Source organism: Dicentrarchus labrax, unplaced genomic scaffold (genome assembly GCF_905237075.1).
Source record: "Dicentrarchus labrax unplaced genomic scaffold, dlabrax2021, whole genome shotgun sequence".
Lineage (NCBI taxonomy): Eukaryota > Metazoa > Chordata > Actinopteri > Moronidae > Dicentrarchus > Dicentrarchus labrax.
The window spans coordinates 10,469,559-10,491,090 of NW_026136701.1; the positions used below are offsets into that span (position 1 = coordinate 10,469,559).

The 21,532-nt window shown below is 40.3% G+C and overlaps 1 protein-coding gene and 1 non-coding gene across 3 annotated transcripts; one reads left to right on the forward strand and one right to left on the reverse strand.

Annotated features, from left to right (window-relative positions):
• Positions 1-99: 99 nt before the first annotated feature.
• On the forward strand, positions 100-16,811 carry LOC127363636 (homer protein homolog 3-like). 2 transcript variants are annotated; one of them, XM_051400372.1, is made up of 10 exons: positions 100-801; positions 957-1,005; positions 5,676-5,832; positions 7,925-8,056; positions 8,181-8,285; positions 10,216-10,349; positions 12,107-12,263; positions 14,716-14,823; positions 14,950-15,030; positions 15,178-16,811. In XM_051400372.1, exons 2-10 carry the CDS (start codon positions 983-985, stop codon positions 15,361-15,363), a joined length of 1,083 nt encoding a protein of 360 aa, XP_051256332.1. In that variant the 5' UTR covers positions 100-801; positions 957-982; the 3' UTR covers positions 15,364-16,811. The 2 variants fall into 2 exon arrangements, with proteins under 2 accessions (XP_051256332.1, XP_051256341.1); XM_051400381.1 differs by having other exon boundaries at positions 10,237-10,349.
• Positions 16,812-21,389: 4,578 nt separating this feature from the next.
• trnan-guu (transfer RNA asparagine (anticodon GUU)) lies at positions 21,390-21,463 on the reverse strand. Its single transcript has one exon. It is a non-coding gene; the product is annotated as a tRNA-Asn (tRNA).
• Positions 21,464-21,532: the final 69 nt, after the last annotated feature.

A 21,532-nucleotide genomic window follows, 5' to 3' on the forward strand; every position in this document is an offset into this window, starting at 1 on the left:
GTTGTATTTCTATTTTTCACCCCACTCATTTTTGCATTGTTACCATTGCAAGGCTCTCTTAAATCTAAACAGGAAGGCAGGTCTGAACATTTTATATTACAGCTGTAGCTCTAAACGGACTGCAGTGTGACTCTTGAGAAGTCTTTTTAGGTCATGACTTTTCCTCCGGGACAATTAATGAACAAACATTTGATTAAGCCTTAAAACTGGCAGCGGCGGGCAGACCTATAAGATCCAGTTTGCAGTAATGCACACATGCAGGCTCATTGGCTGCAGGCAGGTTGACACAGTTTCCCTGCCTCATTGCCTCATGCAGCTGTAGCGGGTGCCCGTAGCCCTGTAGAGCCAGCAGGTGGTACTCTACTGTCGGGCTGTTGAAGTCAAGCAGCCGGCTGGGTGAAGAGCAGAGAGCCCTGACCCACAACGACGAGGTTTTTAGGAAAGAGAAAGAAGGAAAGAACGGCTGCTGCTCCTCCGGTTTTGGAGATGGACACCGCGGTCACTTCAGCCACCGAGGTCAGCGGGTCTGCCTCCTCCGGGTTGTGACTCTCCGGGCTCCGCAGACAGAGGAGAGCGGTGGACCTCCGGTGGCCGGGGACAGGGCAGGACGGTACGGACACTGTGCAGGCTGCAGCAGGCTGTGGTGCCTTGCGGAGAAAACTCCCCCCCACCCCCCGGAGAATAAAGCAGGAGTAAAGCATCTGGTAGCTCAGACTGAAAGAAAGAGGAGACCAGAACAGCAACAGCAGCTCCAGCTCCGGGATTATTGTCAGACTCACCGCGGATTTACACCGACATGGGGTAAGTGTGGCAGGATTTTATTGCCTGGATTAAACTGTGCTCAAAGTGAAAGTTGAAATTGTTAAATCATCGTTTTTTCTTTCTGTTCATTTGTGGAGAACAAATACTTGTCGGGTTGATGGATGCACTGCTTCAACTCTCTCCTCTTCTTATAGAAAAGGAGCCGCAGTCACATTTTAAGATGTTTCCTCACCACAGAGAAAGGTAAGATCAGTTTGAGCTTCAGTGTGAACATTTTCTAGCTTGTCTTTATTTTTTTTCTTCATATATGACATTTGATTTCTTGTGACCTTAACATGAACAACCACTAAACTAAAAACTTCACATTAAATTAAAAAAAACAACCATGCTGTCTTAAAAACAAGGGAGAGTCAGCCTTAACTTGAAGAAAGTTAAATCATAGTAATAATGATTGCTGTGATACTGGATCATAGATACAGGGAACGGCACATCTGGAGCAATGTTCTGGTTTCCTTTTTTTTTACCCTTGTACTAACACGGATTCTGCAGGGTCATTTTCAGACTTTATGAATCTGTTAAATCAAGGCAATCATCTTCTGTAATGTTTTCCCTCTGTGTGGCCTCAGAGTCTTCAGATTATTTGATCCATAATTCTCAGTAATGACTCTGTTTAGGATGCTTTTATTGCAGTTGTAACTAAGAAAGGACCCAGGAGCCGTGGTTCAGAGGGATCATAGCAGGCATTACTGTATGCGATGCTTTCGTTACAGTTAATGTTAAAACTTTGGTCTGATTTGTTAAATGTGTCTAATCAGATATTGTTGTACTGCTGTCTTTTAAATGGAATATTTTAAGATGACATGTAAGAAGAACAGACGTTTCCGGGCATAAATGAACAAATCTGTGTTTCTGCTGTTTAACATCAGTGTATAAAAAGATTTAGTTGGATCAGACCAGAGGGAGACAGGAGAAACCCAATAAAGGAGCTTGTGGATACTGTTAGATTGTCGTAGGAATTAGTGGGGTTATTCATCCTGAGGTGCAGCCCTGACCTCCATCCAATCGCCACCAGGCTTTGTTATCCTTATAGACCCCCGTTAAGCCCTGTAGGCCACATCCATCTGCTGAGGATAAAGGTCGACCAACTGAACATCCTTGAGAAGTGTGAGTGTTGACCAGTTAACATGAGCACACACACACTGTGTTACACACCCAGAGTGTGTTTTAACGACAATTTTCACACACAGGAAGGAGCAAGTGGCGACAGATGACACACACACAAACACACACACAAACACACACTTGGACCCAGCGATCTTCTGTTCAAACATGTAGTTCTGATCGTGTAACACCCAACTCCCCCACAGGAGGTTGCAGGTTTGATTCGTGGTTGGTGAGGGGGGTAGCAGTGGACCTGAACATGTAGCTCTGGTTCATCCCATCATGGCACACGTTCAGTATGAGAGAGCACAGACACCAAACCACCAAAGGGAAATTTCTCTATTTACACGACTATCACTCTGCCTGTGAAGACAATTGTATTATGTCTTCTGTGGCTATGGAGAAGCTATCTCAAAAACATACATACATAATATATACTAACACAGGTCCACTGCATGGTACAGTTATTCATTTACAGCCAATCCTGCTCTGTCGTATGTGTACAAACGCTGAGCCGGTCCAGTTGATTCTGATTCTTTCGAGGGATTTTATAGAAGGGTTGCAGTGCACAGTCTGTTGTGCTGTGGGGGGTGTTTTGTTGTCATGGTTTAGAGGAAAGATTCACTACAAGCTGTTCTGAGTAATCACCTTTATCCTGATGGGAGTGGTCTCTTCCAGGATGACAATGCACCCAACCATAGGGCACGAGGGGTCACTGAATGGGTTGATGAGTATGAAAATTATCATATATATATATATATATATATATATAAATATATATATATATTTATATATATATATATGCATACGCTATATACATACATATATATTAATCATATTAGATGACCTTTGCAATACCTAGATCTCAACCCAGTTGGACCCCTATGGAAGATTTTGGACCAACATGTTAAAAAGCACTCTCCACCATCATCAAAACACCAAGTGAGGGAATATCTTTTGGAAGAATGGTGTTCATCCCTCCAGTAGAGTTACAGAGACTTGTAAAATCAATGCCTAGGTGCACTGAAGCTGTTCTGCTGGCAAGTGGTGACACTTCATGTCCTTTAATTTCTTCACCTGTCTGTATATATATTTATAGACAGAAACCCACTTTATAATCTAGAGGCATGGAGTTTGAAATATGAGGGCATTCATTTAGGCAGAGGCAGGAAAGGTCCAACAAGAGATGCAGTTGAATTGCATTGTGGGAATTGTAGGATCCTGTATATTTGAACCTTGACTCATACTAGGGAGTAAAAGTCAGGATATATCAGCCTCTGCTGCTTCAAATTGGATCATTATTGTTTTGATTTGTCTCACTCAAGAAACCCAACTTTATGAGAGTGAAGGAGTGGTGTCTTAAAATGTTTTGGTGGCTTTAAGTTCCTTGTTTTGGCATAAAGAATGAATTATATGTCAACTTGCCCTCTTCTTCACTGGCATCCGATGGTTTTAACATGTAAAAGTCAAATTCCTACCTAAGCACTAAGCTTTACTCAGAACAGCGACGTTGTTCTTATATGACAGTTGTATCGTTAGAAAGAGCAGAGCACAAGTCTGACCTCCGTCTTCAAACAGACAGCTCTCATCCTTGTGTCTTGTACCAGTCAGGCCTCAAATCAGTGGATCAGAGGTTCGAGCAGGAGATCCACTGACAAGGATTAGTGTGAGATGAGAAGGAAAATTATAGCACAGCTTATTATCCAACTGGAGTGGGTCAGCCGTCGAAATGCCACAGTTCATGTCAACATCTTCACAGTCAGTCCTTGGAACACAGTTTATGTACAATGTAATGTTTATTTTTCTATCGTGATCTCCTACAGTGAGTATACACTGATAGACCATTACTGGATTTGTATGTCACTAATGGGGTCGGATATAAATGTACAATGACTGGCCAAAATACTACAGTTCTATTGGGAACAGCGAGTGCAATTTACAATACTGCATAGAAGAAGAAGTGTCCTGGTTTTTCTTTACCATTTCATACTTTAACTTTAACCTCTTTTAGGCATAAAGAGAGTGATGAACAGCAACATCTTGCCATCTCTTTTATCACTGAGAGTCTAGTCTGTGTCCATATTGTCTGCACCAAAAGATTTAGAAATTTAAAGACATTTCAGAGAGAAGACATTCACAATGAACGACTCAGTCTTGTATGTCTGGAGCTCCTCTTGAGCCATATGATGGGATGGACAGTCCAGTTTTTCAGCTTTTCATCCTTTGATTTTTTTATTAGTGAGGTTATTTGGCCTTCATATTGGCATTGATCTGTGACCTTGTCAGTGTAGCAAGTTATTTGTGTTGTTAGTTACTGCTGTCGCTCTAGGGATGGCACTTTGATCCAGACTGAAATATCTCACAACTATAAGATGGTATGCCATTAAATTTAATACAGACATTTATGGTCTTCAGAGGATGAATCCTACAGACATTTCCTATAGCGCCACCAGGAGGCCAAATGTTTAACTAATGATATTCTCTCCAGCCTCAGCTATGTTAGCCTACTAACAGGGTCATCAGAGATGGTGAGCATAGTGAACATTATACCTGGTTGCATCAACATGTGAGCATTGTCACTGTGAGCAGGTTAGCATGCTGACATTCCCATTTACCACAAAGCACCACTGTGCCAAAATACAGCCTTGTAGAGCCGCTAGCATGGCTGTAAACTCTTGTTTTAGCCTTGAATAGACCTTTTTCACAACACATCATTTTTGACACCAAACAGTAGGGCAAACACAGGTGTTACAAATAATACTAATTGAGGTTCTAGTCCATTCAGGTCAAACAGAGTCAGAGTGCTCCTATTGTATGTTGGTTACTGGAAAAGCTCTGCTACACTAAATGGAACAGGACCTTAATTAGTATCATTGGTAACACCTGTGTTTACCCTACTATTTCATGTTAAAATGGCTGCTGTGAAAAAGGTCTATAGTAAGTACGAAGTAGAAAACAGTTTGATGGTCTACACTGTGACTTCAGTTACTTTCAGAGTGAAATTTGGTTGCATACCTAGACAGACACATAAGTTTAAGTTTTAAGTTTTTTGTCACGTGTACTCTGCTTTATTTTCAGTGTGGGGTTACACAGTGCTTGTACAGGACTGACTGGGCTTAGTTAAAAAGAGAGAAAGGCCTTTAGCAGTCTTGCTATTCATACCACATGGCAGTGGCTAAACCCCCTCCCAGCACTTGTTGATTTGATATATTTACCTCGTATCCAGGATACGTCTCTGCAAATACTGGCAGGAGCAGAGCAGAGGGCGGAGGGTGATCGACTCAGGAGAGGGTTCAGTGCGTTTTTAGTCAACATCTTTTACCGGCTAAGTCATGGCTGGTGAATGATGCAGGGAAAAGAGTGGGAGAACGCCAGAGGATGATTCCAACATCTCTAGATGACAGATGGAGATGCACCATTATCAAAATAATGAAGGACCTTTTTAAACAAAAGAGAAACACAATTTGAACAGACTTAGATGATAATTGGTTTTTAATGGAAAAGTTTTTTAATGTGTTGATGCTTAAATCATGAGAGAAAAAACATTTTCCTTAAAAAAAAGAGGCTTTTTTGTCTAGTTTTTAAGAAGTTCAGAACGGCCTACTCTTCCCTCGGAGTTAACCACATTGTATTAATTTACTTCTAAACCCCTGTTAATAGACTGAGAAAGTTTTGGCCTTTGACATTTCCTTTATACAGAAACAACTTTCTTTCAGTATCTCATCATCATTCCTGTGTTTTTTGTCCTCCAGGGAGCAGCCAATCTTCAGCGCCCGGGCCCATGTTTTCCAGATCGACCCCACTACCAAGAGGAACTGGATCCCCGCCAGCAAACATGCCGTCACGGTGTCCTTCTTCTACGATGCCAACCGCAACGTCTACCGCATCATCAGCGTGGGCGGGACCAAGGTGAGGGGGAGGGAAATGGTAAAAAAGACAATAATGTTGACAGTAGACTAAACTAAACTAAACTAAACTAAAATAGACATATACATATAGTTCAAGTAGATTTGATATCCAGAACTAAAGTGTGAACCCTGTAGCTCTCATAATTAAAACTAGAAACCTGATGATAGGTCGACCGATATTGGCCTATTGCAGACATATCAGTATCGTATCACGTATGGCCGCCCATATCATCATATGTGTTTTTTCTGGTATATAATGCAAAAAGGTTTGTAGTTTCTACAATACTCTAGCTATTTATTTATTTATTTATTTTTTAATATTTTATTTTGTGTATTAATTTCTAGAATTGGATGAGGAGTCAAAATTGGTCTATTTGCATTCCAGCTCAAAAAGTCACCGTATCGGCTGCCATTAATCTCAGTCTCAGTCTCAAAATATCCATATCGGTGGGGGTCTAATTAAAGCATCTATCTCTGAGTTCTGTTTGATTGCAGTGAAGATGGTTAACAAAGCCACAGACCAAACAAAACAGTTCAAACAGCAGCAACACTGATTTTCCTCTGTCCAGAAAATCAGTAAATTTAAGAAATATGTAATGAACAAACAGAAACACAGTGGGTGTCAACAACTCAGCAGCTAGAGCGTCTTTCTCACAGGCTTGTGGATTTAGATTAGGAAGAAGAGGCCACATCCATCACTGTAGAGGAGGATGGGATGGGGGATCTATCTGATCTCTTCTTAGCACCTCTGGGTTGACCCACATTTCTGCCTCCCAGAAGGCTGTGCGGGGTGGCAGTTGGTCGGTCAGCAGCCCAATCCTGCCAGGAATGGTGTCTGGCTCCAGAATAATCTTCACTGCTGCTGCCACCGTCCAACACGTTATGTCAAACATGTCAGCGCAGAAATGCAGACTGTAGAGTTCATGTAATCATTTGTTGGAGGGGAGAGAAGGACGAAAAAGCTTCCTCCTAAGCTGCCACTGCCCTGCAATTCTGGGATTTTAAATCAGTTCCATTATTGTAGGTCTGGGGATGACGTAAAAAGGTTTATAAATAGGTCCGCTCTAATATTTTCTTCCTCATGCGCTCAGGGGGAAAGAGGTGGCTTCGGACATGTCTCTGAGAGTGAGGTCATGAACCCGGTGTATGTGCTGTGTTTGTGTATCTTTACTGCTTTCCATGCCTCTGCTCTGAATCTACTTTGAACAATAAGTGCTTGTGATGTGGCAGATCTTTGGTTTTTGCTCATGTTCAGAACAAACAAAAGAACAAATATGTCTCAAGGGAAAAAAGTGTTTGAAAACGGGTGATTGCCAGGACGAGTGGAACGTTAATGCATCTTTAATGTAAAAGCACAGACGTTTTCCTGTGTTCTTCACTCTTCCAGAAAACGTGTGAAGTGTGAAATTATCCGTGTTGACAAGTTTTATGTAGGTGCTGTGTTCAAATAATGGCATGACATTAGTAAAAGAACTTCTCAACAGTAGTTTTGGCACAAAATTTTAAGTTTAAAACAATTTAAGGTAATTCAGTCTATTGAAATATTTTGTATAGTATTTTATATTTCTATTTTGATTTAAAAAGAAAAGATATGCCCGTTGTATGTTAAAATTTGAAAAAAGTGTCAAAGGGGAGGGGACGGGGCATTAATTTTACACTGAAAGCAAGTTACTAAGTCATGAGGAGTATCTCAAATATATAACTGATAATGTTTGTTACAAGTGGTAAGATGCTGCTGGTTGCATTTTTCGTAAATCCAGAATCTAGTGTTTCTGAAATATCGGCCTTAATACTTAAGCTCATCATAGTTCATCTATTAATTTGCTTATGCAGTTTATTGTTGTTCCTGCTTAAGAATAAGAAAAGAATCAACTACAATGTATGTACAGAATATATAGTGCTATAGTGCTACAGGGTCTGATATGACTAAGCAGAGAATAGGCAGGGCCTAGAAATGAAGTAATGAAATGTTAATTAAAATAAGGAAGGTAATACAAAATACCTATTAATCATTTCAGATAATTAGTTTTGTCTGGATTCTTGCTGCTGAACTGAACCCACCTGAATCATCTTTGTTATCTCTGCATTTGCAGGCAATCATCAACTGCACTGTTACACCCAGCATGACATTTACCAAGACGTCCCAGAAGTTTGGACAGTGGGCGGACAGCAGGGCCAACACTGTGTATGGTCTGGGTTTTGCTACAGAGCAACAGCTGCATCAGGTAAACTAACCCAAAGTCAACAGAGGTTAAAGCTCTGAGAAATACATTTCCAGAGTCTGATTCGTGCTGCATTATTAATGTTTCATTACCTGAAACAGTTTATCACTTGTCCTCTTTTGAAAAGTTCTCAGATAAGTTTAAGGAGGTGAAAGATGCAGCTCGTCTGGCACGGGAAAAGTCGCAGGATAAAGAACTGGCCAACACGGCGCTCAACATCGCTGCTCCTCAGGTGAGCTCTCCCCTTTTTAGAAAAAGATGTGAATATGAAAGTAGAGCAAACCTCTGCAGGTATCAGACAGGAAGTGTAAATGTTAAACCTTTGTCAGGAGCCACAGAAATACCCAGTGATGCATTTTTCGCATTTTAGGATTGGGGAGACACTGTGAGCACAGGCCAAGGTTAGATGAATGCACCTCTGTTAGTTTGCATTAGACAGGGCCGCTGTGATTAAATCAAGGGAGGGATGGAGCGAGAGAGAGAGAGAGAGAGAGAGAGGGAGAGAGAGAGGGAGAGAGAGAGAGAGAGAGAGAGAGAGAGAGGGAAAAGCAAAAGAAAGACGAGCTGGGTCACTTGTCTCGGAGGGAAGAGAAAGTGAGAGAAACTAGGACGATGGTAAAATTATCCCGTGCCGCTCAGCAGTGCACCGCATCCGCAGTTTCTACCGACTGCTGCCGAGGAGCCCCCTCCTCCAACTCTGTAATGATGAAAATGTAGTCAGCTCAGGGCCTTTTTTGATCAATAGAGAATAATTACCCATCAGTTACATCTGCTTGGTCATGAAGAACATGCCCATTTCCTTCTAATTCTACGGATGAACAGATTCCAAGTGATGTCTCTCACACCACGTCTTTATCGATTTAATGAACACACTGGAGAGGCCAAAGCTCCAGAAAATTGCCAACTGCGTCAATTAATTGTGCTTGATTCTCGCTAAGTAGCGCTGTGCTGCATAACTGATCACACTAAGTATGCTCGTGGTTGTGATATTTTTCTAAAAGGTCATTATGTATTGGGAGCATTGTGATGACTTGTTTCTTTGTCTGTTTTCCCCACCTGATGGATTTCCTCTGTAGTTCTCACAGGTGAGTCTTTGTCGTTGTTGTTTTATCTTCTGACTCTTGAGAAAAATTTATTATTTGACAGAAACTGTCTCTGGGAGTAATTTAACACGCAAAGAAATATGTGTTAAAATAAATCTTTCTCTTCCTTTCTGTCTGCCCATGAATTTAGAATTTATTTATACCTGCTGTGAGTGCAGATAGCTCTTTTTTTTATCAGGCCAAAACAGACACCACAGCTATCTCAGTAATACAGCTCACCAGTGGTGGAGGAATTATCCTTGCTTCACCTGAATAAAAGTACTGATACCACACTGTAAAAATGCTCTGTTACAAGTAAAAGTCCTACATTGAAAATGTACTTTAAAGTATTAAAAGTAAATCTCCACTGTGACTATTATACTATTTTGTTTTATATCATTTGATTATTAGTCATGCATTAATGTAAAAGCAGCATTTTACTGTTATAGTTATAACAGTTATAGTATATTTTTAACTATATTGTATAGGACTGATTATTTTCATTCATTCATTGAGTGGTTGGTTTGTAGAAAGTCACGAAATAGTGAGAAAAGTCCAACCAATAAAAAACCTCAATAGAAAACACCTCAAAATTATTAAAAATTACATTTGAATAATTCAGATGTTTTAAAGGAAAAGCAAAAATCCCTCACATTTTTAAGATGGAACCATGAAATGTTTTTGCATTCAAAATTCTATTCTCAACTTATTTTGTAATTAATTTTCTGTCAATCGATTCATCGGTTAATTCAGCTGTACTTGTATTTACTGTTGGATAGTTTAACTAAATATAATATTTTGAAAAATCTTAATTTACAAAGTAATTAGTTACTTAATCTGTGACAGTGTAATAAAGTAAAAAGCAATATATTTCCCTCTGAGATGTAGAGGAGTAGAAGTAGAAAAAGAAAAGACTCCAGCAGAGTACAAGAACCTCGTACAGTCTTTATTGGACTTTGATGTGAAGGGTTTCTGAAAGACCTGAAAGTAGTGAATAATCCATTTGGTGTTGTAATGCTGTGTGTGTGTTTGTGTGTGTGTGTGTTATTAGTGGAGTCCATTTACTGATGTGTTTCTCAGGACCTCTCGGATGAACTCCAGTCTCCACCGGTGATGTGTGTGAATGGACCGGAGGACAAGCTGTTCCGCAGCCAGAGCGCGGACATCACCCTGTCTTCTGAGAAGGAGCGCATTAAGAAGATGCTCTCTGAAGGGTAACCGAGCTATGCACACACACACACACACACACACACACACACACACACACACACACACACACACATACACATACAGAAGAGACCACAAACACTTTCCTCTCCTTGTTCTTCTCAGATCTTACCTTCTGTTCAAACAATACTGTGATAGGAACCCCTTTGTGAAGTGCTTGTTTTGTGTAGTTGTTGAGTGTCTTGGGTCAACTTGGTGATTGTGTGTCTACTTGTTCTTTTAGTTGCGTCGTAGACTCCCAGTTTCTGTCTGTTCTGCTCGCCTGCACACACAGTTTCAGCTTGATGTCTGATGTGAAACAAGATGAAAAACTCCAGTTATCTCTCACTTTATACAGTCCTCACAAACGTGTGGAACTGAGCTTGAAGCTTCAAGAGAAGCACAACGACTGACTTAAAATCTTCATTGGCTGTCATTGGTTGGTTCTCCAAACGACGAAATTTATTTCAAGTAATATTAGTAATTATGCAATTTTGTCAGCTTAAACAAATGAATCATCCATGTGATGGTGCTGGTATTCACATTGTAGTTTGGACACAGTAACTCTACCATCAGCTGAACTTCATGATTTAAGTTGATCAATACTATTGGAAGCACTCAAGCAGGTACTCCTTTCCCTTTTACTCCTTCCCTCCCAGCAGTGATCACTGAGTATTTACGTGGTTCTCATTTCTTGGTTTTATTAAAGTTTGACGTAATTTGATTTGTTAAGCCTTCTAGGAACCGAAGAGGCCATTGTTGAGGCGTTGACTCATACACAACATCAAATAAGGCTTGTAAACATCTCCTCGTTCAGTCCTTTGAGCCACCCACAATGCTTTTATGTCCTACAGTCCAATTATTACGACAGAAAGCTGCTCCTGAATGGTTGCCATGGTAAACTGTTGCCATGGAACAACCTCAAGCTTTCTAGATGTAGAAGGACAGAGCGAAGGCGAAGGATCATGGATGAAGAGAGAGTCTGACTGATCTTTTCTGCAGATTGCACCAGAATCAATTGAAATTGATAACATTTAATGATTTCATGTATCTGTTATGCAATTTGTAGTTTTAACTTGCATATATATAGGCCATACAATGACTGTATCATATATTGGGACTAAATTCCTTGTAAATGCAATCCCAAGTAAGATTGGGCTGTCAGGAGGATAGTATCATAGTAATGCAAAAAAAACAGAAAACTTCTATTTTCTACTCCTTCATCCAACATAGTTAGATTCCTACATGTGAAAAAGTAGTGTTTCAATATCACGTTCAGTCTTTTGATAAAGATGACTTTTAAATAAAAGCCTTCCAGGATTAGAGGATTATTGTGGGGACAGCCTGGTCTTGTTGTTTGCTCTCTGGGCATTTTAATGAGTGTATCTTTGCTTTGTTATAAGATCTGTGAAATGACCTTCAGTCTGGGTAGTAGGTGTGCTGCTGCTGCTGCTGCTGCTGCAGTCCTGGGTATAGCCTTCTTATAGTGGCTCGCTGCTTGTGTTAACCAGGCCAACAGTGTTTCATCATGTTCCAAACTCTTGGCAGCAGCAGTTACTACACAGCCAGCTATAGTATTCAGTAAACATTTGCCTCATATTGCAGTGTTTCATGACTGAACTCTGATTAAAACATTCTGAGCACTTTCAGTACAGAATAACCATGTGCCATATAAGCCATAATTTCATAAGGGTTGTATGTGCATTATTATATGTAATATATGTGTGTGTGTCACTGGTTTACAGTTTGTGTTTGTGTCTTTCAGGTCTATCTGTGAGATGAACCTGGAAGCCGAGCTCTTCACTCTGCAGGACAGCAACTCCAAATTGGTGGCAGCTTTGCATGAGGCTAATGCTAACGTGGAGCAGTGGAAGAAACAGCTAGCAGCGTATCAGGAGGAGACGGACAGACTCCGAGACCAGGTGAGCCAAATCACAAGTCTCAGGTTGTTCAACAGCTGTGTGGAGATGGAGAAGAGTGTCGCTGCCTTTACATCCTCCTCATACACCCCTACTTCTAAATTTAAGTGTGTAAATATATCTCGTCACATATTAAATTAGTTTTCCTAGAAATAAATACGTGGATGCCTAATCTAGAGTATAATTTTTAGAAACCAGATGGTTTGAGTTGCTTCTTGTTGTAACAGCAGAATAAAGGTGATTTTTCTTTTTAATATCAGTTATGTAAATTATATTTTTATAGTTATAGTTTTATAGGTTTTTTTAATAGTTTTTTTATAGTATATGCTTGATAATTAAACGATAGAGCTAAATGGTGCTTGGTATAATACATTTATTTTAAAATTAAATATTAAACATATCAGAATGTTCATTGTTGGATGAGGAGGAAAAAGAGAGATTTCCATTAAGGATATCTTTTGTAATAGACGCTGCCTCTAACCCAGTGCATGCTACGTGATAAGCGGTTTAGGTGAATGGATGGATGGATGGTTGATGGATGGATTAGCTGTTACATGAAAAGCTTAGTGGGATAGTTGACCTCAAAGCTACATATTTCATGTATGATAGAGACATCTTAACAGCGTCCCTAGTAACAGAGGTGAGCGCTGAAACAAGTCTGTTCAAGGTTAGACACCGCTGGTTAATGAGAAGTTAAATCGGGCCAAAAACCCGTCACGCATTATTGAGTCCAACACTGAAAAGTAGTTGTTCTCTCTCGCGGCTTCTAAAGTCCTCTGGTCTTCATGTGCAGCCTGTTCATTCTGTAGTAACCTGCAAGGCAGAACTTGATGGTTATTGCTGGAGTGAACCCTCGCTCAAACAGGAGCAAGGTGAGGCTGACGGGACTCGTCACACATTTGTCTCTGCTGAGGGAGGTCGTGCTGGTTTTGATTTCTTGGTTCGAAAGTACTTGTTCAGAAGAATGAGAAAAGGAAAAAAAAGGCAACTTGGTCAGGCTGGTAACACACTTCATCATTCTTTGACATGACTAGTGCTGCAGGCGTTTTCCCTCCAAGGCTTTAATCAAGGTGTTCTCTGCTGGTTGAACCGGTTCACTGTGCACTCGACGAATGTCACATTTCACCACAAGGGAGTTCGGTCTGAATACGCAGAGCCTCAGGAGGGTTTTACACTTGAATTACCACTCAGGTTCCAGTGGATGCAGATGCCTCTGCCCTCTCTCTCCTCACTTATCAATAATGGGTATTTTCACATTTGCTGGTGGCTGATTCCTCTGGGAACAACCTTGCCTCAGGCTGACAATTACAAACCTCTGATTCGATGCTTTAATACCTTAGTCCCTTTCCATTATAGCACGGCTTTACAGTATCGATCACTGCTTTTAATTCTCTGCCACTCGTCTGGTATTTAAAAACAGTTTTCACCATTTTGGTCCTCATCAACAAATTAAGTGAGAACCCCGTCTCTGTCTCCTTTGGACCGAGCTCGTTCCCTCTATCTGAGGAAGGGGACCAGGTGGCTGAAAATGGTTCACGTCTCTGGGGTGGTGTGAGAGAGAAAGAGGGGTTTGTAGGACAGCAATATCCTACTTTCAATGCCCCAGTTAGGAAAAAATGAAAAATCACCAGAGGGAGCTGGCATCCACTCGTTTCTTGCTTCTTCTTTTTTTTTCTTCTTTTCTACAGCTCCTCTTCAATTCAGCCATACATGGTTTGAAATAATACAGCCTGTCTTTGTCATTTTAGAGGTGTCCTTGTGTTTTTTCTGATTCATGAGGCTTAGATGACAACGCAGTGAAGATTTCATTCCTGTTTACCCGATAATGCTGACTGGACTCGCTCATCTATCCTTCTTGATGAATCCTAGTTGTAGATGAAGTTATAACATGTTTTAATTTGTAGTAAACAGGTCATAACAGGCAAGAAACTGAAGCCCCTGAAGAGATGAGCTGTGTTGAGTGTTCCTCTTTGTAGATCAGTATGTGTTTCATGTTTTATGTGTATGCTAAGATCCCTGATTAAAACTTTTTTTCATAATATGCTATTATTATATATACATATTAATCAGATGTATTAGACTATGATTTTTAATTTCAGCATAGATATCCACGCAGGCTCCATACACAAAACATAATTGTTTCACAATAAAAGAACAAAATATCAGACAAGTAGGACAATTGTTTGGATTGCGAGAGGCAACATATTTCAGTCTCTATTCATTAGAATTTATCGGAAACATCAAGAGGCGCCCGTTTGCCGCCCTGAGAGACTTTGTGGGCATAAATGTAAGATGATTGTCGTTTTAGGATCAGAATACTGAATGCTGTGGGGATGGCAGAGAGACTGAACTTCCACCCCAGGATTTTTGTGTGAAGCCGTGTCCCACATGCTGAACATTATTTAATTTCTGTGTGTGTGTGTGTGTGTGTGTGTGTGTGTGTGTGTGTTGTAAGGTGGCTGAATTAGAGGCCCATGGAGGCCAAGGCCCCAGTGACCTGCTGAAGGATGAGCTGACCCAGTCCCTGGAGGAGCTGGAGGCCCTGCTGAAGGCCAAAGACGAGGTTGGTAGTTATTATTCCATTTTATCATCGACTGGAGTCAAATATGGGAAGCTGTGATTTTGATCACAGGTGTTGATGAATGTTTCAGCCACTCAAACTCCAAGTGTACCTTTCATTGTTTTCCAGGAAATCCACATTTTGCAAAGCAAGAAAGCTGAGTACCACGAGATGGAACACGAGAGGGATGAGGCCATCCACAGATTACGGGTAGGAGTGAGATTATTACAGCAACATGATATGCTTTCATAAATTCTGTACATATTTGTTGAATAAAAGGGAAATACTCAGTAGTAAAATTAACAACAGCATTAGTTTTTAAACATTCCCTCTTCCTTTGCCTCCTCTTCCCTGCAGGAGACAGAGATGCGCAATTCAGAGTTGGAGCGCCGCATCCAGAACTCAGAGCAGAACCTGAATAACTCTCTGGAGGAACGGGATCGCATGGACTCTGAAATCCAGAGGGCCATCGAAATTCTGGACATCAAGATCTTTGACCTTAATGACCTCCGCCAGAGCCTGGTTAAACTCATCGACAAATAAGAGCGATAAAATGGGGAAAATCCAACGCGAGAGAGAGATGGAAAAGATGACGGGGTTAAATTTTGTTGTGGCCAATGCAGCGAGGGAGTAAACTGAAAACAGATGGAGCTGGTCCCATGTCCTCTTCAAGCACAAGAACCACCTCGGCTGCAGGAAGGTTCCTCCATGTCTGAGTTGCAGCAGTGGCTGTGCTGTACTCAACAACATACTGTAGGTGTCGGCCTAGGCGGCAGCATATACCTGGTTTTGCTTGTCCAATCTAATGTAACGCTTCATGTTGCTTTCAAGGGTAACATTCAGTGCAATAAACCAACTTTAAGGTAAGTGCTTCACAGTGCTAGACATTTAATATTGAGAAGTGGTGCTTGTAGTTTTTCATGACTTTTGTATACAAAATGGCGATGCAGTGTCAATATGAATCGTAAGAGGCCTTGGTTTTGTTTTGTTCTTTCAACAGACAGGTGATCTTTAAACATCTTTACAACTAAATGAGTCCATGCAAATGGAGAAAGGGACGGGACATTCAGAAAAAATGTCAATGCAAAAAAAACCGCACATAAGACAAAATGACTCTTGCCTATCTAACAGCCTACATACAACATCATTATTATTGAATAAACAGCTAACAAAGTTTGATGAGATAAACTTGTGTACGGTCTTATAGTTACCACGCATAATGTAGAAGCTATAAGTGGATACAGTGGTTCTAGTTGGTGCCACAGGAATAAGCAATGCCATATACTCAAGGTCAGTAAAATAGTACGCTAATAGTGCTTTATATTCGGGTAAGGCATGGCTACACTTGAACATTAGATCTGAATATTAACACCAAAGATCAAATGTTAAGAGCAGAGTCATTGATAAGGCCTTTCAGCAACTTATCTATTATCACATCTTCACTTAAGCTCTTAAGAAACCTTTAAATCTAAGATAAAAAGTACATTTTAGTAGATAAGATACATGAAGAAATTACGTTTAGGGTAAGTAAGTATTTTCCACAATATAAATCAATAATGCTACAGTTATTAAGTTATTAATAACTGTATCACTAAGAGAAATGAAAGTCCTCACATAGTCTTACAGATAAGTTTAACTGGCATTTGGACTGGCCCAGTCTGAATAATCGTCTTTTGCATCATCTATTAACAGGCCGCTGACTTAGGAACTTATTTATGATGCATTTGAGGAAATTTAAGAGACATTTTCTGCCTTTTGTCATTTTTCAGCACGTTACCTTTAGCTGTGGACAATATGCCATACGCCTTCAATGAGTCTTTTTGTCACACAGACTGTATTGTTTAATGTTCCATGATGCTATGTTTGTATTGTTTTTTTCAAGCCTTATTGTTCTATTTTAAGGGTGGTTGTTGATAGTCATGCCAGCTCTATGTCTCAAACTCTGAGCTGATGTCATGACGGTTTGGAAATAAAAGCAAAGAATACTCTCAGTCATTCATACTTCTTACTGGTGTTTTTGTTTGTTTTATATGTCACTTATTTGGTCAAACAAGCAATGTCATGGAAAAGTGCATTTGCAGTGTGAGGTTAGAGAAGCAGGTTGGTGACCAGAAGGTGGCCACTTCGATCCCTGAGTCAGCAGAATAAATGGGGTAGAAACTGAAACAGCTTCACAAATTACATTACCCGCAGTTCCTCCAGGGAACAATGCTCAGTGACCAAGGGGTTTTCTTTTAAGTAGCTTGTTGACTTTGAAAAATGTCATTTTGGTTGGTATGATTTTTTTATTGTCACTATGAACACATTTTCCTTTAGTTCTTTTTGTGATTGAGGCCTCCAGATCGAGAAAATAAGATCCAACATTATCCTACTGACTAATCTGCAACACAGACACAGCTGACAGTGGCCACCTGTCATCACATCGGGTGGACTGTAAATCTGATTGGGTATTGATTCATAATTATAAATCATCTTTAAACAGTTTGAGTGTTCAATAGACAACCTGAACACACTGCAAATGTGTTAATATTCTGTCTTTTGGTCATATGTAGCTACTGTATCAACAAACCAGGAAAATATTCTGAAGAAAACAGTAAGTGAGAAACCATCAATCTTGTTAAATTGACAATATTGATTACTGAGTTCACTACCTCAGCTTCTTCTTGGGACTGGGGTTACTGGTGTGTCCACAATTCTTGTTGTGGCAGTTGACAGCACATGGATGTAAACCAGAGTAACACCTGACGAGAGAGAAAACAAACTGTCAGATATAATAATAATTATCCAGTCCAACCAACACATCTTTTTCACATTTATAAGCACACAACTAACACAAATCACTTACCCTAGTCGGTAGTAATTTAAATGGCTTAATGGTTTAATAAAGTCTTTAATAACACTAATTACATTCTACTTGGAACTGTGCAAACTACTTTAACTCTACCAACAAACCAACAAAAACTGTTTAAATTACATCATCAACAACATCAACCACGTTTGTCATCAATTACTGTAAATGAAAAAAAGTTACATTTTGATTGAACTGCCAGACTTTTAGGACACAGAATACACAATGCTCATCTGCAATGGTTGAATGTAACTAAGTATATTTACTCAAGTATTGTACTTGAGTATTTCTATTTTATGCTGCTTTATACTTCTACTCCACTGCAACCCTGAGGCAAATATTATACTTTTCATTCCACTGCATATATCTGATAGCTTTAGTTACTTTTATTAATACAAAATGTAATAAAGTAAATAAATTGATGTTGTATTATAGATAAGGCTATCCAGCAGTATACTGTACACATGCATGAATGCATCAACAATTATAATCCAATCATCATCATCTGTTTTTCTTTTCTTCCCTGTCAAAAATAAATGTTACTCTTGGTGGTTTTTATTGTCTAGTGTGACCCTGATCTTGTTTGTTCCCACATGAATCAAATTCATTTAACTTTTATTTGTTCCACAGTTTCCCCACGCAGTAATGTTCGTCCTCCCTGCAATGACCCTCCACCATTCATCCCACAATTTGAGAACCACTCAAGGATCCGTAAGCAGTTATAACACAGTCTTACCAGTACATCTGACACATTTTGATATGAAATATATAAACATTAAACAAATAAACTTTGGCCGATCCTCCTCCTCACAGTTTGAGCCAGCTGTCTCAGACAGTGATACCACCTCTCAGACACAGGACGAGGTGGAGGGTGGACTCGAGGGGACGAGGGGAGGGAAAGAAATGATCATGATGCAACAACGCTGAAATATACTATAGCCAACAATACTTATAATTCAGTGATAGTTTGTCACGGTGGGAGTTGAACCTACACTGCATCCATCATGTTTCCCAGCAAAGATGACCCGCTGCTGATCAGGGGAGATATCTCGAAACTAAACAGTGGCTGTGAGTTGGTGATGGCCAGACCCAGAAACTTACATTTAAAGGTGCGACTCAAATGGCAGGTTGATGGAGTGTTAGCCATACTTCTATGTATAAAGGAGGTTTTCCTTTGATGTAGATGGAATCGTATCACATTAAAATATTAATAATAATAATAATATTTGCATCATCTACCTGCTGAACAGAGTCTCATCTGGACAAGCCGGCGAGCACTGTGAGAGTCATGTTCTTTGACTTCTCCAGTGCTTTCAACACCATCCGTCCGGCTCTACAGGGTGAGAAGATGGATGCGATGCAGGTGGATGCCCCCATCGTGTCCTGGATTGTTGATTACCTGATGGACAGACCACAGTACGTACGCCTACAGAACTGTGTGTCTGACAGGGTGGTCAGCAACACTAGGGCCCCACAGGGGACTGTCCTCTCTCCCTTCCTCTTCATCCGCTTCACCTCAGACTTCAACTATTGCACCGAGTCCTGCCACCTTCAGAAGTTTTCTGATGACTCAGCAATAGTTTGGTTGTATTGAAAAGGGTGGTGAGAATGAATACAGGACTGTTGTGGGCAACTTTGTCACTTGGAGTGAGCTGAACCATCTGTAGCTCAATGTGACAAAGACGAAGGAGCTCATATTGGATTTGAGGAGGGTGAAAACACCAGTGACCCCTGTTTCCATCCAGGGGGTACCTGTGGACACTGTGGAGGAGTCCTGGGGGTGTACTTTAATAATAAGTTGGACTGGTCCAGAAACACCGAGGCGGTCTACAAGAAGGGCCAAAGCCGACTCTTTTTCCTGAGGAGGCTGAGGTCCTTTAACATCTGCCGGACTATGCTAAGGATGTTCTATGAGTCTGTTGTGGCCAGTGCGATCTTCTTCGCTGTCACATGCTGGGGCAGTGGGCTGAGGGTCGCAGATAACAACAGACTTAACAAACTGATCAGGAGGGCCGGTGATGTCGTGGGGGAGGAGCTGGACACTCTGGTGACTGTGGCAGAGAGGAGGATGCTGTCCAGGCTTCAGTCCATCTTGGACAATGTCACACACCCTCTCTACGACACACTGGGCCAGCAGAGGAGCACCTTCAGCAGAAGACTCCTCTCACCCAGATGCACCACAGAGCGCCACAGGAAATCATTCCTGCCTGTGGTCATTAAACTCTATAACGCCTCCCTCAGAGAGTCAGACACCCCCTCTCTGTAATCTGACTCAAACATGGACAATCATTTTTTGCACTTTTTGCACACTATTACTGTACATTTGAATCTTTTATATATATATATATATATATATATTGTTCTTAATATATGTTGTTTGTATATCTGGAGTTTGTAACACAAATAATTTCCCCCTGGGATTATTAAGGTATTTCTGATTCTGATTCTGATAAAAGATATGTTCATGCAGAAGCATCGTTTGGCTGTTTATATATTGTTTATTCAGATGTCAATGTTGGAATTGTGACACTACACAGCAATCTATATAATGCTAACATGTAAGGGCAGAGTGGGAGAATATGAGAAAAGGGGGTTGCTTAATTTCATTTGATCCTATTTGGAACAGTTTATTGATCAGAGCAGTAAGATTATTGATAACAACTGATCATTCAGGGGATTTTCTTATTTCTAGACATCTCAATAAGAGGCAGAAACACAGAATGTTTGGAAAATCACACAACAGATTTTAAATGTAAATGTTCAACGTAATTAGTGCTGTTTGATAAATCAACTGCTCTTAACATAATAATAATAATTAATGTAGAGATGAGGACCTTTGAGCCATTGATTTGTTGTTGAGAAACCACTGAGTTACATGTGAAAAAAAATATGCCACCCTAGCTGATTACACAATATATTAAATATTGAACAACACACATCATCACCCTGTTAATGATCTATAGGACATATTGATTTTATTTCCCCTGCTCACACTGAAAAACCTTCTTTGTGTTGGATTTTGGTGTCAGTGGACTCTGTATTTTTACTGGCCAAAAAGAAGCCAGGTAATGTGTCAGTCAGACTCAGGAGGCCCAACGAAGACACAGAAATCACACTAACAGCCACATGAAAAAAACTCTTTAAACATGCTGCTAGGACTGTAGATAAATGACAATAAGTTATTTCCTGATATTTATAATTAACTATCCAGGTCCAGCTGTATTTACTATATTTCATTGTTTCAGCAGGGTGTTTTACTATAATCAGTTTGCCAGTGCAGATTGACAGGTTATGTGGACAATACTATAAACATACTACTTAAAGAATAAATCAAGAGTTCAAAAACTAAATGAGTAAAATACCAATTTTACACAGCAAAAAAAACATCACAGTTAATTACTGCAGAGTATTTCACAAAATCGATAAAAATTGAATACATTATGAAATCTGCACTTACGTATAAAGTAATCACCAGTAATTAGGCACAAAAGTAACTTGATGACCTGTGCCTAAAGGACACGAGCTCATGCAGTTTTATCAACTCTGCCGACGCACGTGCACAGGTGGAGGAGGGTTGGTTTGTAGATGGCAGGTGGTGACATGTTGTAGATTAATTGGCGGTGACGATCTGATGTGTTTAAACCATACGCCTTCAGGCGGCAGCTCCCAAAATATCTCAAAACTGTAATATAATGGAGAAACAAAGGACATAAAGAATCGCCGTCCCTGGGTGGGCTCGAACCACCAACCTTTCGGTTAACAGCCGAACGCGCTAACCGATTGCGCCACAGAGACGAACATACATGACAACCTACACATAAACTCTTATGAAATGTAGATGATCACAATGGATAACGGTACGTA

Coding starts and splice junctions, on each gene's coding strand:
- LOC127363636 (XM_051400372.1), top strand. CDS start 983: ATGTTTCCTCACCACAGAGAAAG. Junction 10,350..12,106: donor AAGAAGATGCTCTCTGAAGG/GTAACCGAGCTA, acceptor TGTGTCTTTCAG/GTCTATCTGTGAGATGAACC. Junction 15,031..15,177: donor AGGCCATCCACAGATTACGG/GTAGGAGTGAGA, acceptor TCTTCCCTGCAG/GAGACAGAGATGCGCAATTC.